Source organism: Desmodus rotundus, chromosome 3 (assembly GCF_022682495.2).
Source record: "Desmodus rotundus isolate HL8 chromosome 3, HLdesRot8A.1, whole genome shotgun sequence".
NCBI classification, from domain to species: Eukaryota; Metazoa; Chordata; class Mammalia; order Chiroptera; family Phyllostomidae; genus Desmodus; species Desmodus rotundus.
The window spans coordinates 110,974,776-110,991,713 of NC_071389.1; the positions used below are offsets into that span (position 1 = coordinate 110,974,776).

Sequence of the window (16,938 nt, forward strand, 5' to 3'; positions counted from 1 at the left end):
CCAGCACTCAATCCACTGAGTCACACCAGCCAGCGCTGAAAATGGCCCAGAATGATAGAAGGCATAGGAGTAGACATGCCCATGCACCACCAAAGTCCTCCATGAATGTAATGAGACAACAGTGATGAGGATACATGGTACTGCTGAATAGCAGAGGCCTCAAAGTATGGCAATGAGAATCAGGAATATGGGGCAACAGCTTCCGTAATCCATCCATTCACACTCTGTAGTAGTAAAGGGAGAAAATAACCACCCTCTACTTGAAATAATCCTAAGTGTGGCTGAGAGCCAGATTCCAGTTAATGAAAAAGGGGGAAACTTTATTTATAAGGGAGTAAGGAAGTGAGGTCTTTATAATGCAAAGAATTGGCAGAAAGGGCAGCAATGGGAAAATGAATTGACAACAGGCTTTGGAATGGGGAGAGAGGACTTCACTGGACCGGCTTCCTAATGGCAGCAATGAATTACAGGGAGAAGCAAAGTGAATTTAACCATCCTCAGTGTTCCAAAGAGAACTCTGGAGTGAATTAGTTACAAAATAAACAGAAGCACTGAGCAATGACCAAGGCTAGATGTGCTTGAATTGTTCTGGGTTCAAAAAAGGAATATTAGTGACAATCTGATTTGGGTTTCAACAAAGCTTAGCCCCAAGCAGACAAAATGGCAGGGTTATGTCAGGAAGGTGACTAAAGTTGCCAGTGTCCAGGTGGCCTTCCTGTTTAAGGAGGGTACATCCTAGTATGGAGAGGCAACGGGCCTATGCTTTGAGCCAGGGAAAAGATTACGGAGGCCAGGTCAATTCAGGAGGAGGGAGTTTCATTAGTTAGGTATGTGAAAGTATGTCTGATACTCTCACCTTACCTCCAGAGCTCAGCACTGAATAGAAGGGCACTGATGTGGATCTCGTCCCGCAAGATCTGCTGTTGAGGTTTCAGTATTCAAACACACATACACACGGACTATAGAAATCCGGTGGGGGAAAAGGGGCTACGTGGCCACTCTCCAAGTTAGAGAGAGACCTCTTCACCCCTGCCTGGACAGGCTTTATTGTTTTTCTAGGCCTCCTACGTCAAAGATGGTCCTCATTTATTATTCATAGGTTTGTTTGGGGTGGTTATCTTTGCAGACACTGGAGAGGAAGTCACTGAGTACATCAAAGGGGGATATTTGCAATGTAAAAGGAGAAATGGTCGAAAAGGCTTTGTCCCATACGTGGGGGGTCTAGCCCAGATTCTGGGAAGATAAAGATACTCAGTAAACATTTGCTTCCTCAATTCAGGGTGAGGGAGTTTTTTAGCAAGAGCAAGTCTCATAGCAGTCTAAGTACAATGCAGGCCTGATTTCCCACTGGAGAACTTATCCATGGACGTGGGTCCTGCCCGCCAACCTCGCTCCCCACTGGTTTTCCAAGTGGGGGCTGAGCCACATTTCCCACGCTTGGAACGGTTCCCCACAGGGCACAATGCCAGTCTTGGGTAACACATGAAAGTCCTTCATGAACTGCGCAACTCAGGACCAAGTAAAGGTAAAACTATGGGTAATCTCTAATATGAATGTTAATGACCAAGACTTAAATCTCCTAAAAAGAGACAAAATATTCAATATAAGCTGTATGTCCAGTACTTCAGGAGTACTAAATAATTTTTCTATCATTAAATGGAGATTTGGACTATGTGTCCAAAATCCATCTATATCTTCCCCTTTAAATTCTGTAAATTTTTAGTAAGAAACATCCTTACAACTCATCATCTATGTTTAACCCTCTTTCAAGGAGAGGGTCTGTAACTTAAATGTCTTTGTATCCACATGAACCCACACATGGCAGAAAATAAGACTCAAAGCTAAGTAACTAACAAAGTCATAGAACTATAAAACCCCTGTTACTTGATTCCTAAGTCCAGTGTTCTTTACCTTGAACTCCTCATCTGGGCTCTTGAATTTTTTTTTTTTAAACTACAAAAATTCTGACTTCATCCCTATGTCTCTTACAGCTCATCAGGGTTCCTTAATATACGCTTCATCAGCCAGCATCAACAAGCCATTCTTCAAGCTTCTTGTGGTGCCTTTTCTTTCCATTAATAAGATATATGACCTAGTTCCACACACAAGGTTAGAGAAAATCCTTGCCTCATAATTTCATGGAACTTTACTATATGGGAATATTAAATTATAAAAACCACTCTAAGTTTATTCACATAATACAGTATTTGACTATATTCTTTGTATTGTTCTTTACTTGTATCATGTGTGACTTCCCAATTAATGGTTAACCTTTGCATAAAGAGATTCTGGATCCTCAGTTTATTGGTATCAACTATAGTGCCAAGGCCACAGAAATGCTTGATGTAAACTAGGAGGATCCCAAACAATTTTTAAAAACAAAAGAATGTGTTATTTTATGAAATTTCAGGTGTCTTTCTTTGTTGGCAAGAAAATTCTTTTCCAAATTAAGAGATAACCAGACTTTTTCCTTTTCTGCCCACCAATTCTCCCCAATACATACATACAGTCACACACTTCATGTCTGAGGTAAATTTCACTGCAAGCAAACCTTAACATTCTCAACAATGGCTGGATGACCTGGTGACCTCAGCAATGAGAAAAAGTACGATTTACTTCTCTCAAGTAAGTTTAAAGTAATAGGAGGCCAAAGGAAAGTACATTTGACCTTTGAGAAACACTGGGGTTAGAGGTGCATATCCCCATGCAGTTAAAAATCCACATATAACTTCTGACTCCCCCCAAATCAACTATTATTAATGGCTTGAAGTTGACTGGAAACTTTACCGATAACAAACAGTCGAGTAAAGCATAGTGTGTGTGCTATATGTATTAGAGACTGTATTCTTAAAGTAAGCTAGAAAGAACAAACTGTTAAGAAAATGTAAGGAAAATACATTTACAGTACTTACTAAAAAAAACAAAAACAGAAACAAAAACCTGTGCATAGTGGACCCCGTACAGTTCAAACCCATGCTGTTCAATGGTCACCTGTATTTACTACTTTTCCAAATTATTGGTTTGCTGCAAAGGAATAAATTGCTCAGGAGTCAAAGGTGGGGAAATGTTTCTCGGTCATCACTGGATTCTTACTGAACATAGAGGTCAAGTCTTCAGGTATCACTTCTCCAACTTCACAGTTCTGAGCAATGTAGTGGGTTAATGACACTACTGACCAAATTATTTGAGGCCAGTCTTTACTTGAGAGACAGCAAATGCAGTATTAGAAACTGGTTTGGCACAGGTGGAAAGTGGCTCTCATACACTTGCTAGTTTTCCTCTGGATCATTAATGACGCATTACAAAATCTGCCTTCATGTGTTACCAGAGATGCCACCAACATAAATGAGGAATGGGGGGAACCTGAGCACACACAAAAATGTTCTTTATTATTTAGATGTAATGCAAATAACCATATCTAATATTCTTTCAGAAAACAAAAAATGCAAAACATGGTAAAAAAAAAGAAGAAGAAGAAGAAATCAGGTTATACTTTTCATAAGGCACCACCAAAAACCCTGATAAATTAGAATCAACATTATATTTAAGTGTCTCACTAGCAGGTGAATAAATATGTAAGAGAATAATCAATAGAGGGTCTTGAAGTTTACAAAAGACATTCCTGTTTAGACCTCTTGGAGTACTGCAAAAGTAATAAGCAGGATGTATCTTTAAAAATACATTCTAACCTTTCCCAGTGCATGTCATTTGTTGCATAGTGGTAGCTGGGTACGATTCAAGGCAAGAGAAGACTGCAATTCCAAAATATATTAACATCCTTTCCTTCTCATGCTGTAAACACCAAATGGCACATCCATATCCAAAAAGTAATAACACATTTTAATTCAAAATAAAAAAAGAGGGAGACAGCACATCAATTGCCTTTTTAAAATTTATACTTAAGGACCTACTGCAAAAGCAACTTACTACACACCTGTTCATACAGAAACATTTATTGAACCTGGTTATATGTGGGACTTCAACAGCTTAATTTTTTCCACAATTTACACTTTTCAAATCCTGCTCCAAATCATCACTTTCTCCTTTAAAAAGTGGATAATCTCACCCTTTAAAAGTGGGGCTTTCTCAATTTTTCCTTTCATCCTCCTATTTTAAGTACTAGCTGATATCCACACAAATGGGTATAGAATCAAAATATTGACAAGCAGGGAGTTTCTTTTACATGCACCAAATTGCACCCAGAATCCAAAAATTAAGAAAAACAATTAATTTTTTAGACACTTGCTAAAGACAAAAGAAGAACAAAAGTGAAGCACGGGAAAAACTGTTCTAATGTTAAAAGTCTAATATTAGAGTATATTGTGAAGAATCAGATTTAATGTTTGCCTTTTCAACTATTCAAAGTATGATATATAGTAATTTTTATTTTATTGAGGTACAAGTTTGAACCATGCAGTGCAAAGCTGGTTTGCAGTAACTTTATTTACATCTCAACATGGCTTTGTTGCAGTACCTACCAGAGTGAAACACACATTTGTGAGAGGAAAATGCTCCTTCCTCCAACAAGACTACCAATGCTTTAGTTGGACTTGTAAACTTGGGGTTTGCATAGTTCTAATGACCCACCCTTTGAGACTATCGAGGCCCTACCAGTTTTTCATTCTATAACCTTTGCCAAAATAGTTTAAAATGAAGGTAGTAAGAAATACCCTTGAAAGAATTAACATATGTTAAAATACCAATGGTGAAGAATTACACCTTTGAGGAGATAAAAAGGGTAAAGAAACACTTTAAGTCATTTCAACATAAAATGTTAAAATACTGAAGAATGGTGTAAGTTGTAAATAGTAATTCCCTCTAACTGAAAACAATGTTTTGTGTTAGAGCATCAGCATTTCTTTAAATAGACAAATCTGAGTCCATTAATTCCAAAACTGATTTGTCTATGTTAACTTTTCTTTCTCTCTCTCTCTCTCTCTCTCTCTTAAAAAACATTAATTTCACCTGTTCTTCTCAGCCTTGGTCTAAATTTATGGTCAAGAGTCAGGCCAAACCCTTCCAGACTTTCAAATAAATACAGAAAATCCCACAGTATCTATTAAATGATATTATGTTAAGTTTCAAAATGCCCAAAGAAAAACTGGAAGCTATTTTTCATGGTTGGAGACTGCCCTCATTTTTCTCTCAGGTCTTTAGCAGGCAAATGCCATGTTAAGAACATAAAGCATTCCTTAAACAGCTACCTATGTCCATCTACCATGTTCCAAGAAGCAAAGCACCTTAGATATCTTTCTCAGCATCCTCATGCCCCTCCACTGATAGCTGAGTAGTTGGGTGACCAAGAAGGAAAAACAGGGTATTTTAAAATGTATTCCAGACAGCCACCACTTAAAATTGCATTCAATTTTTAACCCACAAGTATTTGAAGATTTTTTACAGAGAAGACCAAAAGGCAAAAACTTCTGTGCTTTCTTTTGTAACATCAACCAAATGAAATTCTTGAACAATATCTTTATATAGTTTGGCAAAATGAAAACTTATGAAATTGGTTAACTAGTCAGCTTGCAATATCCACTGAAATCTTAAATCACACACACACTTGAGGAGATGAGATTCTCAAGACACATGCACAGCAACACTTACAAACTTCTTAACAGGTCAAACACTCAAAACATTATTAAGGGAAGAGTGACTGAAAAGTTGGTAGTCTGAACCAGAGAGAAAGCATTTACAAAAACTGAATTTTATAGAAAAGGTTTTGCTTTTTTTTTCCTGTAAGATGCCTTTTGAGTTAAACCTCATACCCACTCAAACTGTGACTGGACAGTACGTTTCACTTCTAGTTACTAGAAGACATTTCTTTCACATAAATTGGGGCAAAGTGGGAAGGAGACTAGAAGCTATTCTTTAGGTCCACCCTGCCCCCTTTAAAGTAAAACTGATGAATTTAAGTCAAATGACAGATTTTTAAACCAAATTAAAGGGACACAGAATAGTAAAGACAAAATACTATTTTTAGTTTTTTTCTTTGAAAAAAAAAATTAGTCCCCTTCTATTAAGAATTTTCACACAGCTTACCTAACACCTTAACAACAACAGAGAACACAACAGGAGGAAGAGGACACAGCACCATATTTTCAAACATTCACATACAAAAACAAAACAGCCATCATAGATATAGTAAGACCAAGTTTCTGAACAGACAGGGACAAGACCCAACACACAAAGGAAATATAATTATTTATTTAAACAAAAACAAGATGGAAGATCTGGTTAGGCCAGGATGGAGAAGGAAGTGCTAACTCCTTGTATTACAAGGAGGAATGGGATTTCTTTATTAAAAAGCAAAAAAGAGTAAGCAAGCCCCCAAATGGATTTCTGATGCTGAAACTCTGTCATAAGCTGCTGTAACAGTAAATATATATATTTATATATTCATATATGTATATTAAAAAAGGAAAAATAATCTATTTATAGAACAGTCAGTAGTCAGAGACATTTAGAAAAAAGTAAAAACAGGTCCTTTTTTCTTTTTTAAAAAATGGATTTACTAAAACAACTTCATCACCCAGAGGTCCTACAACTCCACATCCTGTGATGAAGCATGGTGTCATTCAAAAGCATCTGCTGTGTGCCACGGTCAGAAATGGCCAGTATTGGAAACAGCAGACATTGGCGTCAGGGCTGCCAGGCAAAAAGCTGTTATTTGCTGGTCTTGCTCATGGCCATGCCTGAAATCTGGTGGTATCTAGTATACTTGTGAATGAAGGTTTTCCCAAAAAGCATGCATCACTGTGGCTCAGTAAAACATTAATTTGTCCTTTCTTTTGCAGAGGCCTGGATCCACGTACCTGCTCTTCTCTAAGCCAAAAAAGGCTCCTTGTCTTGAAATAAGAAAAGCTCTCTTCCCAGAATACAATCTAGTCAGATTTCTGAACTGTAAGACATCCCCCTCCTTAGAAAGATAAGGTGATCTGCCTCTCTTTTGGGGGTTTCTTCTAGGTACAAACAAGCACAAGTAGCTGAGGTCTTGGTCGCACTATTATCCCATGACTTCTAACAAGAGTTAATTTCTCCCCTGTTGTTTTCCTAGTTGTATGTTCAGGGCATTAAATACCACGTAATAGTGGGGGAAAAGTGGTGCTCTGACTCCTCTGTAACTATCCTGACTAAGGAGATCCAAGTAATCAGCACCTCCAGAGGGTGCTGCCTCTAGGTGGTAAACCTCCAATTAATATCAACTGGCCATTAAGACACATCCCTACATGCCCTGCTGGCACACCAATGTATTAAGCCCAACCAGCCACCCTGTAGCTCAAATGCCTGGCCTTAATAACAAACCATACTCAAAAAAGACATGAACTAAAATATCGGCTGCTATACCAAAGAAGACACCCTCTGCACAGATGTGTTGATACAGAATGTAGATCACACAGTCCATGCAAAGAGAAGTCAGCTACGAGGACTTTCTTTGAAGGCCATTTGTCTTTGGAAGCAACATTGCGAGTGGATCTAAACCACTCAACTTTATGACTAAGGTCTTAATGTGGTCCATTTTCTCCATATTCCAAACTAACTCAGCATCTGCTAACTGGTCTCCGTAAGATCCTCCATTGGTAGTTTGTAGCTCATTATGAAGGAAGAAGCTGGTGCTTGACCTGGGCTATCTGGCCCCTGCTTCTTTGCACAGTTTATACAGATGTAATCTTCATTTTCAGCCATTTCTGGAGATACACCCACACAAACTTGATGAAACCACTCATCACAGCCACCATCACATTGTACCCAGTCTACCTGTAAGAGACAAGATTGGGAAATGTTTAGGTTACATAATCATTAAGCCTAAAATAAAAGCAAACCAGAAAGCTTTCTTGATAAATGATAGCAAAAATCAGGATGTCCAGAGATAGACAATGACTTCTTATGGGGTTCTTTTTCAAAGAAAGAAGTTGAGAAGCTAATACCCCAAAGCTATATTTTACCATGGTATGTCCACAAAATTAGGCCCCTTAGGTACTCCATTACCTCATAAATACCTGGGACTCCTTGTGAGGCAGAAACATGTTTGAGAAAAACTCGACAAAAAAGGAACTTCTAATAGAGCAGCCAAGTAGTTTTAGCTAATATTAACAATTTCTAGGCAATGCAATTATCAATCAGGAAAGGAAGAGCACAACAATGTGAAGGCAATCCTGTGTATTAGCTTTATTTCAAAGAGATAAGCCAAAGTACTAAGAGCATTAAATACCTTTTTAGAAAAGCAGTCACATAGGCCACTTTTAAAACTAATATTTTTTATTCTTCTCTTCTTCCGTTACAAATACAACTCCCTATAAAAAGTTAGCAAATATCAGAGGTCACATCTTACAAATTAACCAATTAAAACAGTCAAAGACACAGGTCAATAGATCACTCTGAGGTTTAAAATTAAAGTCTGGATAACTGCTAGGTCAGTGGCAGATGCCAGGCAAACACTGACCCTTCAAAGATAACTGATTATAGGAGGCTAGAAAGTCACTATCATTTGGTGACTGTAAGCCTTGGGCCTAGAGTGAAAAATAAGGTGATTTTTGTTTCTCTATTTGGAGGGTGGTTGTGGTGGTTTTCACAGCTGATTTCATGGCAGATGCAGTACACACTACAAGAGTCAATCACTTCACTGGTAGTGTAGGAAGTCACTTAAAACAATGAGCTTTGCCAGCTATCAGAGCAAAGTAAGGAGTATGAAGGGATTAAGTAAGTACCTCAGTACAGCTTGTGAGAAAGAACAAAAGAAAGAGGTTTTGGCTAAATAAACGAGTTTCAAGGAAAGTGAGTACTTTTCCAAATTAGTTTCCATGTACTATAAAAAATTATCAAAACTATGATAGTCGTGTTAGTGGTTTTAAGGTTATAATAATGGGTGGGAGAAATCATTTGTCAAAATAACCTTTCTGCTTTCATTGTTCCTGTTCTAAAATTCTAGAGTTTAAGAAACTATATTGTGTAGTATAAAGAGTACTGAATTCAGTCAGAAGTTCTAAATTCTGATGTGTATAATTTGAGGCAAGTCATTTAATCTCATTAAGGGTTAATTTCTTCATCTGTAAAATGGAGATAACATCTTCTTTACAGAATTACTGAAAAGATTAAATGAAATAATGTATGGCAAAACACCTAGTTACTGCCTAAGATACTGGAACACCTTTTTAATATCACAGTTTCATGGCTATACTCACTATCCTACCTTCCACAAAAACTTCTGCATCTTTAAATAACTGCCTGCAGCAGCACCCCTTCTTAAAATGTGTAGAAAACTTGCATCAGAATCACCTGTTGTGTTTGTTATAAGTATAACTAAGATCCATCCCAAACCTATAGGCTCAGAATATCTTAGGGGTATAAACCAGAAGACATTTTAAATCAACCCTCAGGTAAATCTTATTCTAAATGTGATCACTGGCACTTCATGATACTACTCTCTGTATATTAGAGCAGTTTAACATTTCCTTGCTAAAATAATTTAATTTTTTCTGTAACTGTTTGTATAATATTTATCTTCTGAAGTCTGCAACAAAGAAAATAATTGATCAAAATGTTCCTATTGTGGCAAACTATATCAGACATAGAAAAGGGAGATAATGACTTCTATGCAACAAAATAAAAATAAAGGTCCTGCAAGCAGGTGAAGGTTTATAAAGTGCTAATTCAGTAGTAGGTGAACTCAGGATAAATGTTTTGGCTATTTGGAGCTGGTAAAGGGAATTAAGGAAGATAAATTGTTTCTTTGGGCTGCCCAGATTTGAGATACTATCCTGTTTATGATGACACCTCTGAACCCTCCACTCCAGTCCCATTCACAGTAATCCATAGGATAAGAAAGTTACCAATTTATCTGTATTTGCTGCTAAGAAAATTGGTCTCATGTCTTTTAAAACCTACATCTGCACTATATGCACTAGTTTCCAGTTTCCCAAAATTAAATCTATCACTCTCTTTAGAATAAGGAAGACAACATTTTCCCTTTTGTGATTTTGGCTAGAGGTGCATTCCCAGGCCTAGCTTTCCCACTGGATTCCAAGAGAATATGTAGCTTTTCTTAAGATATTCATTGGTACTCAAATTCTATCCCAGGCCACAGGTTATATAACAATTTACCTTGATAATCTAGCAGGGTAAAAACATTCTTTTTCTTATTAATTTCTTTTTATCATGTTCCTCTACTAACAATCAAACTCCAGTTGTTTGAACAGGCCCACACAGGATCATAAAGCAAACTAAAGTCTGGAGTGTCAATCTGGATCCACAGAAGATTTTGGCACACCATGACAGACTGTGTAGTAGCCTGAAAACTCAAGAACACAGAATCTAGCTAACTGCATATTAAGTTCTAATAGTCATTCCCCCTTTCATTACTTCTGGGAGACATATTTATCAAATTAAAAAAATAATTATTAAAAAACTTCATAACTATGAGCTTTTTAAAAAAAATTTTAAAAAATTTTTATTCAGTTACAATTGTCTGCATTTTCTCCCCATCCCTCCAACCCACCCCAGCCAATCCCACTTCCCTCCCCCACCTCTACCCTCCCCCTGGATTTTGTCCTTGTGTCCTTTATAGTAGCTCCTGTAGACCCCTCTCCCCACTATCCCCTCCTCACTCCCCTCTGGCTATTGTTAGATTGTTCTTAATTTCAATGTCTCTGGTTATATTTTGTTTTTTTCTTTTGTTGATATATTCCAGTTAAAGGTGAGATCATATGGTATTTGTCCCTCACTGCCTGGTTTATTTCACTTTAGCATAATGCTCTCTAGTTCCATCCATGCCGTTGCAAAGGGTATAAGCTCCTTCTTTCTCTCTGCTGTGTAGAATTCCATTGTGTAAATGCACCATAGTTTTTTGATCCACTCATTTGCTGATGGGCACTATGAGCTCTTTAAATATTAACTAATAAGAGATTTAACATTATAAAACAAATAATTTACTAGGCCTGGATTTCGGGAACTGTGTGTTTAAAAGAGAACTATATTAAATAGAGGAAATAATATAAGTTTGACATTTCATGTTTTGCTATGTAGTTTATATGTACACTTAAAAATATTTGGCATATTATATTTTGTTCAATTTTTAAAGCATATTACTGCAATGGGGGAAAAAGCCTAGTGATTTAGTGATATTCTTAGCTCAGTTACCCAACTGAGCTTTTGGCATTCTGGCATTCGATCTCTTTCATACCATGGTTCCTTGCAAAAGTCAGATTTGAAAAATTTTTAAATTCACTTAATGAAGTCAACATAGCATATATTCAGAATCCTTGTATGTACTTTTGTTGGTGCTCTCAGCATTAAGTGACCAGGTTCTCTCAGTCCGCCCAAGATTGAGGGGTTTCTCAAGACACGGAATTTCAGTGCTAAGAGTAAGAAAGTTGCAGGCAAGTCAGAACAGGATGGGAGAGAGAGTTTTCTAAAAAATCTATTCTGATAGTTTCCCTTTCTAAAATATTTTGAAATTGAGGCTGGGTAACATTTAGGTAATCCTTCAAAGTTTTCTTAGTCTGCACATTTTGGGGAAAAAGTAATAATTATTGGTTACAAAAATGTTAAATATACACTTACCTAAATATGAATGAACCGTAAGTTATTTTTTACTGCATGGTATTTTAAAGAAAATAAACTACCCAAAAAGCATTCTTTTCTTGTCAGCATTTTGTTCTGAGATGTGTGTCATACATTAATTTGGTCTTCTTGGAGAAATATTATACTTCAAATTGAGAAAGTTATAAAATTCAATACAAACGTATAAACAAATATACCTTTTATGTAGTGAAACTGGTGTCAGGAACAACCCTGAAGAACCACAAAAATTGCAAAATAGCAATGACGGGCAAAATGTTTAAAATCTGAAATAATTTGTTTAAAATTAAATACATTACAGAAATACAGTATTTACTAAATTTCTTTTGTGTAAGCTAATGACAGCTTAAGGCACACATTCCTCACCTTTGTATGTGTTTTAATAGTTTAAAACAGACATTTTCTCTGAATGTTAAATATCTTTGCTCCATCACAAAGTAGATAACTTTCTAAATTTCTTTAAAAAATAACCTATACTGATAGGAGCAAATCTTACGGCTCATTTAATAATAATGATCACACTTTAACACTTACATTGCACTCTTGGTTAACAAGTGCTTTCACAGAGATTATCTCACTGATTCTCATAACCCTGAGAATAAGCAAGTTAATTTAAAATTTTGTAACAGAGAAAAAAAACTATGTGTAGTGTTTATATGCTACAGGAAGATAAAAGGAGAAAAAAGAGAAGGTAATAGGATCATAACAGATATAAAAACTATAAGGATAATAGGCAAGTTTGAAAAAGAAACATACTTTGCTGACAGTCCCAAAACTGCCATAAAATTAATTAAAGGAGAAAGAGAGAAGGTTCTGCCAAACTGAGCTGCTAATACCCAAAAAAACCAGTTAACCTTTCACCAGCCTCTTTAATAACAAACTCAGATAAGAATAACTTCAAAATCAATAATAAAAACAACACACACATATATCAACTAAAATGTTTTAAAATGTTTATAGTATATAAAAATGCTTATGAAATTAATAAAGATACCAAAGTGAATAGACAGTATGACATAAAATATATAAAAAATGGACTGGAAGGAAACACAAAAATATTTATAGCTATGTCCTTGGAAGGTCAGACCATGGGATATACATTTTACTATATATTCATTTTCCAAAAATGAGTGGAAAAACTTTAATAAGTATAATTTAAACATAAGCACCATTAAGTTTTGGAATGTGATTTTGTACTTACATCTCAATTAATAGTGGGCTGAGGCTATTAGTGGAGAGAACCTGGTCTATGGGGCCAGGTAACCAGGGTTCTACTTTTGCTCTTGCCACTAATTAGCTCTGTGACTTTGGTCACATCACTTTTCTTTACTGAGTCCTGGTTTCATCATTTACAGAATTAAAACCCCTGGACAATGTGACCTTTTCAAGCCCCATCAATATTTGATTAAGGAGGGAATTGAGGGAATAATGATGCAGTTGTATTTACTCTGTTCATATATTCAACTGAGAAGCTATTAAAATTCTAAATACCAAATGGTATAATGAGCATGATAAAATTAAAACTATGAATTCACTAATAATCTTGATGGGAACCATAATCGTTATCTCCAGTGATTTCATGAACTGAGATTTTTCATAAAGCCCATTCATCTTTCTCAGAACATTAATATTACCTAAAGGATGGCCACTACACATAATTACTATCCTTAAAACTAAGGACTGAAAATTTTTAAACATTACCTTTAAAGGTCTTGATTATTTTTTACAAGGAATTTCAAAAAATCATATTCCACTTAGGAAAGTGCACATAGGCCTGAGTGTGGATAAGACACAGACCAAAAAGGGAAGACTTAACCCCTTAGTTTTAGGTTATTAGAACAAATTTTAATGCAATTTGCCAGAGCTCTCAGATTATGGGCCTAGGACATTTTCAGGCCACTGTGGCTAACTAACAAAGTATTTAGTTCTCTGAGTCATCCCATAGGGAAGGCTAAGAGTATTTTGAAATTTTTTATGCCAACCACATATGAAATGCCTTGCTGCCCCAGGTTATCACATAGCTCCCCTCTGCTCTTCCCTCATTATGTTCACTAAATATATGAATTTTAAAATACAACATTTCTTCTACTAAGCACACTGACCTAAGAGCCTCATAATTCAAAAACAGCTTATAGAAACCATAGAAAACATACGTTGGAAGCACAAACCCTGGTATCAAAAACAAACTACCATGATGTTAAACACCTGCTGCTCCTTGTCCTCTCTCACATTTGCACCACATCTCTTTAGAACTCACCTTGTCTTTGCAGGGCCGTTGGCAGTTTTGTGCTGCACACACAGCATTCTCATCATCAGATTCCTCTGCTCCTGACCAGTCATACTTTGATGGAATGTCTAGCACTTTTTTCTCTCTCTTCTTCTCAGTATTCTCTTTCACAAGTTCAACTTTGGCTGCAGCAGCCTTCTCCTTCTTTTTCTTTCTCTCTTCTTCTTTTGCTAGTTTCTTGGCCAGTTTGTTCAGCTCCTTTGATTTTTCTGCACTTAATTTTAATTTCTTCTTTTTAGGTTTATCCATTTTCTTTAACTCTTTGGACTTCTGTTTTCCTTCTCCAAAGAGCTGTTCTACTTTTTCTAGCTTCCGTTTCCGTTTCTTCTCTGAAGAGTCCTTTCCTTTTATTTTTAATGGTTTTTCTTCCATGCTGTCATCCTTCAAAAATATAAAAATCAGAAAAAAATTTCAATTAAGACATTTAAAAACAGTTTTGTCTTTTTATGTGAGCTATCTTGAAAAGTCAAACACATAAACACAAATTATAGTAAAGGTTACTGGGGGAGAAGAAAATGAGGTTTATTGCTTAATGGGTACAGTGTTTTTATTTGGGATGTTTAAAAAGTTCTGCAATAGATAATGGTGATCATTGTATAACACTGTGAATGTAATTAATACAACTGAATTGCATACTTATAAAGGATTAAAATAGTAAATTTTGTGTTGTATGCACTAACCATAATAAATATTCTAAAGATATTTAAAAGACATTTTAAGAAGGCAAGTATAATATTCAGTGAATTTAATCAATAGCAGAAAATAATGGCAAGCTCTAAATAAAATATCTCACTTATTTTTAGCTTGTTAGGGGAAAAAGGAGCAAAAAGTTTCATTGTTAGCATACATTAATATAATCTATAATATCTCTGTTTTAGAGGAAAACACACACAGAAAACTAAATGTAGTAAATGTACATTAAATTATGTAATAATTTTTTTGTCTCCATTTACCACTACTATAGTTCTTTATTAACTCAATAAATTCTTGGAGGTTAATAAGTTAGTAGAAATCTTATCAAAACATTTAAAATTGTACCATGATCTCATTAGAAAGGGTATGTAGTGACTTTGGCAAGAGCTAGGAAATAGTTGATGTGACAAGGCAAAAAATTATCATTTTCCATTTCAACTTTCTAATATTGTTGTTATTTTGTGCCAATGTAATAAATATTGAAGTTTTAATAGTAAAGGTATGTCTAGGAAAAGAAAGACCAAGGGGGAAAGTAGAAGAAAAACTGAAAATATAAGTTTGATAATTACTTAGGAGATAACACTTGAGAATTTTTCCAGATTTGAGGCTGAAAATTATTTGACAGGAAACTAAAAATCTGCAGACCCCAAAAAACCACTGCATTATAAATGTCTAACTCTATTACCTCTTGAACAGGATATTTAAGTTCTAAATACTTCATGTTTCCTTATATGTAAAATAAGAGAAAGAGGATCAGAGAACATAATGAATGTGAAGAAAATGCTCTGTGGACTGGAAAACATTATTTATATTAGGCTATACCTTGGATTTGACTTTCAAACCAAAAACAAACTAAACTATAGTATGCTAAGCATATCTGTATCAACTATTGGTGACATTGTACCATTCCATTACACAGAAACAAATAATGAAAAGAATACTAGGAATCGAATGCCACAGTTAGAAACCAGGTCTCACTATTTTTATACTACATGTATGACCTCAGGCAAGTTTCTACCTCTTGCATCCTTAATTTCTTCATATGCAGAAGGGCTAAAAATACTTGCTTTGTCTATCCTTTCCCCTCTCCCCTTCAGGATTATAGTGAGGATCAAATGAGATCAAAGATATATAAACACTGTATATATTACAAAGTGCTATGCAGGTATAACTGATGAATATATACTCTCCCTCCCCACTTCTGTATAACTATTTCCTTAGGAAGCTTGATTTTGTAAAAAAAGAAAATAACAACTTTTTATTCTTAAATAGTTTTTTGCTTTTCAATTGCAGTTGATGTACAATATTTTGTTTCAGGTGTACAATCCTGTAATTCGACATTTATATCACTTACAAAGTGATCACCCCTAGAAATCTAGCACCGATCAGAGACCACACACAATTATTAGAATGTTACTATGTTCCCTATGCTGTAATTTACATCCCCAAGACTTTTCTGTAAGTACATATCTGCACTTCTTAATCCCTTCCCCTTTTTCACCCATCCCAACCCTCCTCCCATCTGACAACCATCAAAATATTCTCTGTACCTATGAGTCTGTTTCTGTTCTCCTTATTCATTTATTTTGTTTTTTAGGTTCAATTGTTGATAGATATGTATTTATTCCCATTTTATTGTTCATATTTTTAAGCTTTTCTTATTTTTCTAAAAAAAGGACACTTTAACATTTTAAGTAACACGGCTTAGTGGTGATGAATTCCTTTAGTTTTTGTCTTTTTTTCCCCCTTGGCTGGGAAGCTCTGTATTATGTCCTTCAGTTCTAAATAATAGTTTTGCTGGGTAATCTTGACTGTGGGTCTTTGCTTTTTATCATTTTGAATACCTCATGCCAATCCCACCTGACTTGCAAAGTTTCTGTTGAGAAAACATCAGAAAGTCTCATGGGAGCTCCCTTGCAGGTAACTGACTGCTTTTCTCTTGCTGCTTTTAAGATTCTCTTTGTCTTTAGCCTTTGACATTTTAATTATGATGTGTCTTGGTGTGGGCCCCTCTGCACTTCCTGGGCTTGCATGACTATAGTCTTCAGCAGGTGATGGAACTTTTCTGTCATTATTTTCAAATAGGTTTTCAATTCCTTGCTCGCTTCTCCTTCTGGCAGCCCCATGATGCGAATGTTGGTATGCCTGAAGTTGTCCCAGAGGCTCCTTATATTATCCTCCTTTTTCTTTTGCTGTTCTGATTGGGCGTGTTTTGATTCCTCATATTCCAAATCGCTGATGTGATTCTTGGTTTCCTCTACTCTACTGCTGATTCCCTGTAAATTATTCTTTTTCTTTTTTAATATATTTATTGATTATGCTATTACAGTTGCCCCTTCCCCCCCCTTCACTCCACTCCATCCTGCCCACCCCCTCCCTCCCAC

At 35.8% G+C, this 16,938-nt stretch overlaps 1 protein-coding gene across 1 annotated transcript in view; it reads right to left on the reverse strand.

Annotated features, from left to right (window-relative positions):
• Positions 1 to 5,804: 5,804 nt before the first annotated feature.
• KDM5A (lysine demethylase 5A) overlaps positions 5,805 to 16,938 on the reverse strand; it is a 134,685-nt gene continuing 123,551 nt past the window's right edge. The window contains exons 27-28 of the mRNA XM_024567526.4: positions 13,832 to 14,242; positions 5,805 to 7,755 (exon numbers count right to left, since the gene is read on the reverse strand). Coding sequence (XP_024423294.1) covers positions 7,549 to 7,755; positions 13,832 to 14,242 — 618 coding nt within the window. The 3' untranslated portion in view covers positions 5,805 to 7,548. The remainder of the gene's footprint in view (positions 7,756 to 13,831; positions 14,243 to 16,938) is intronic.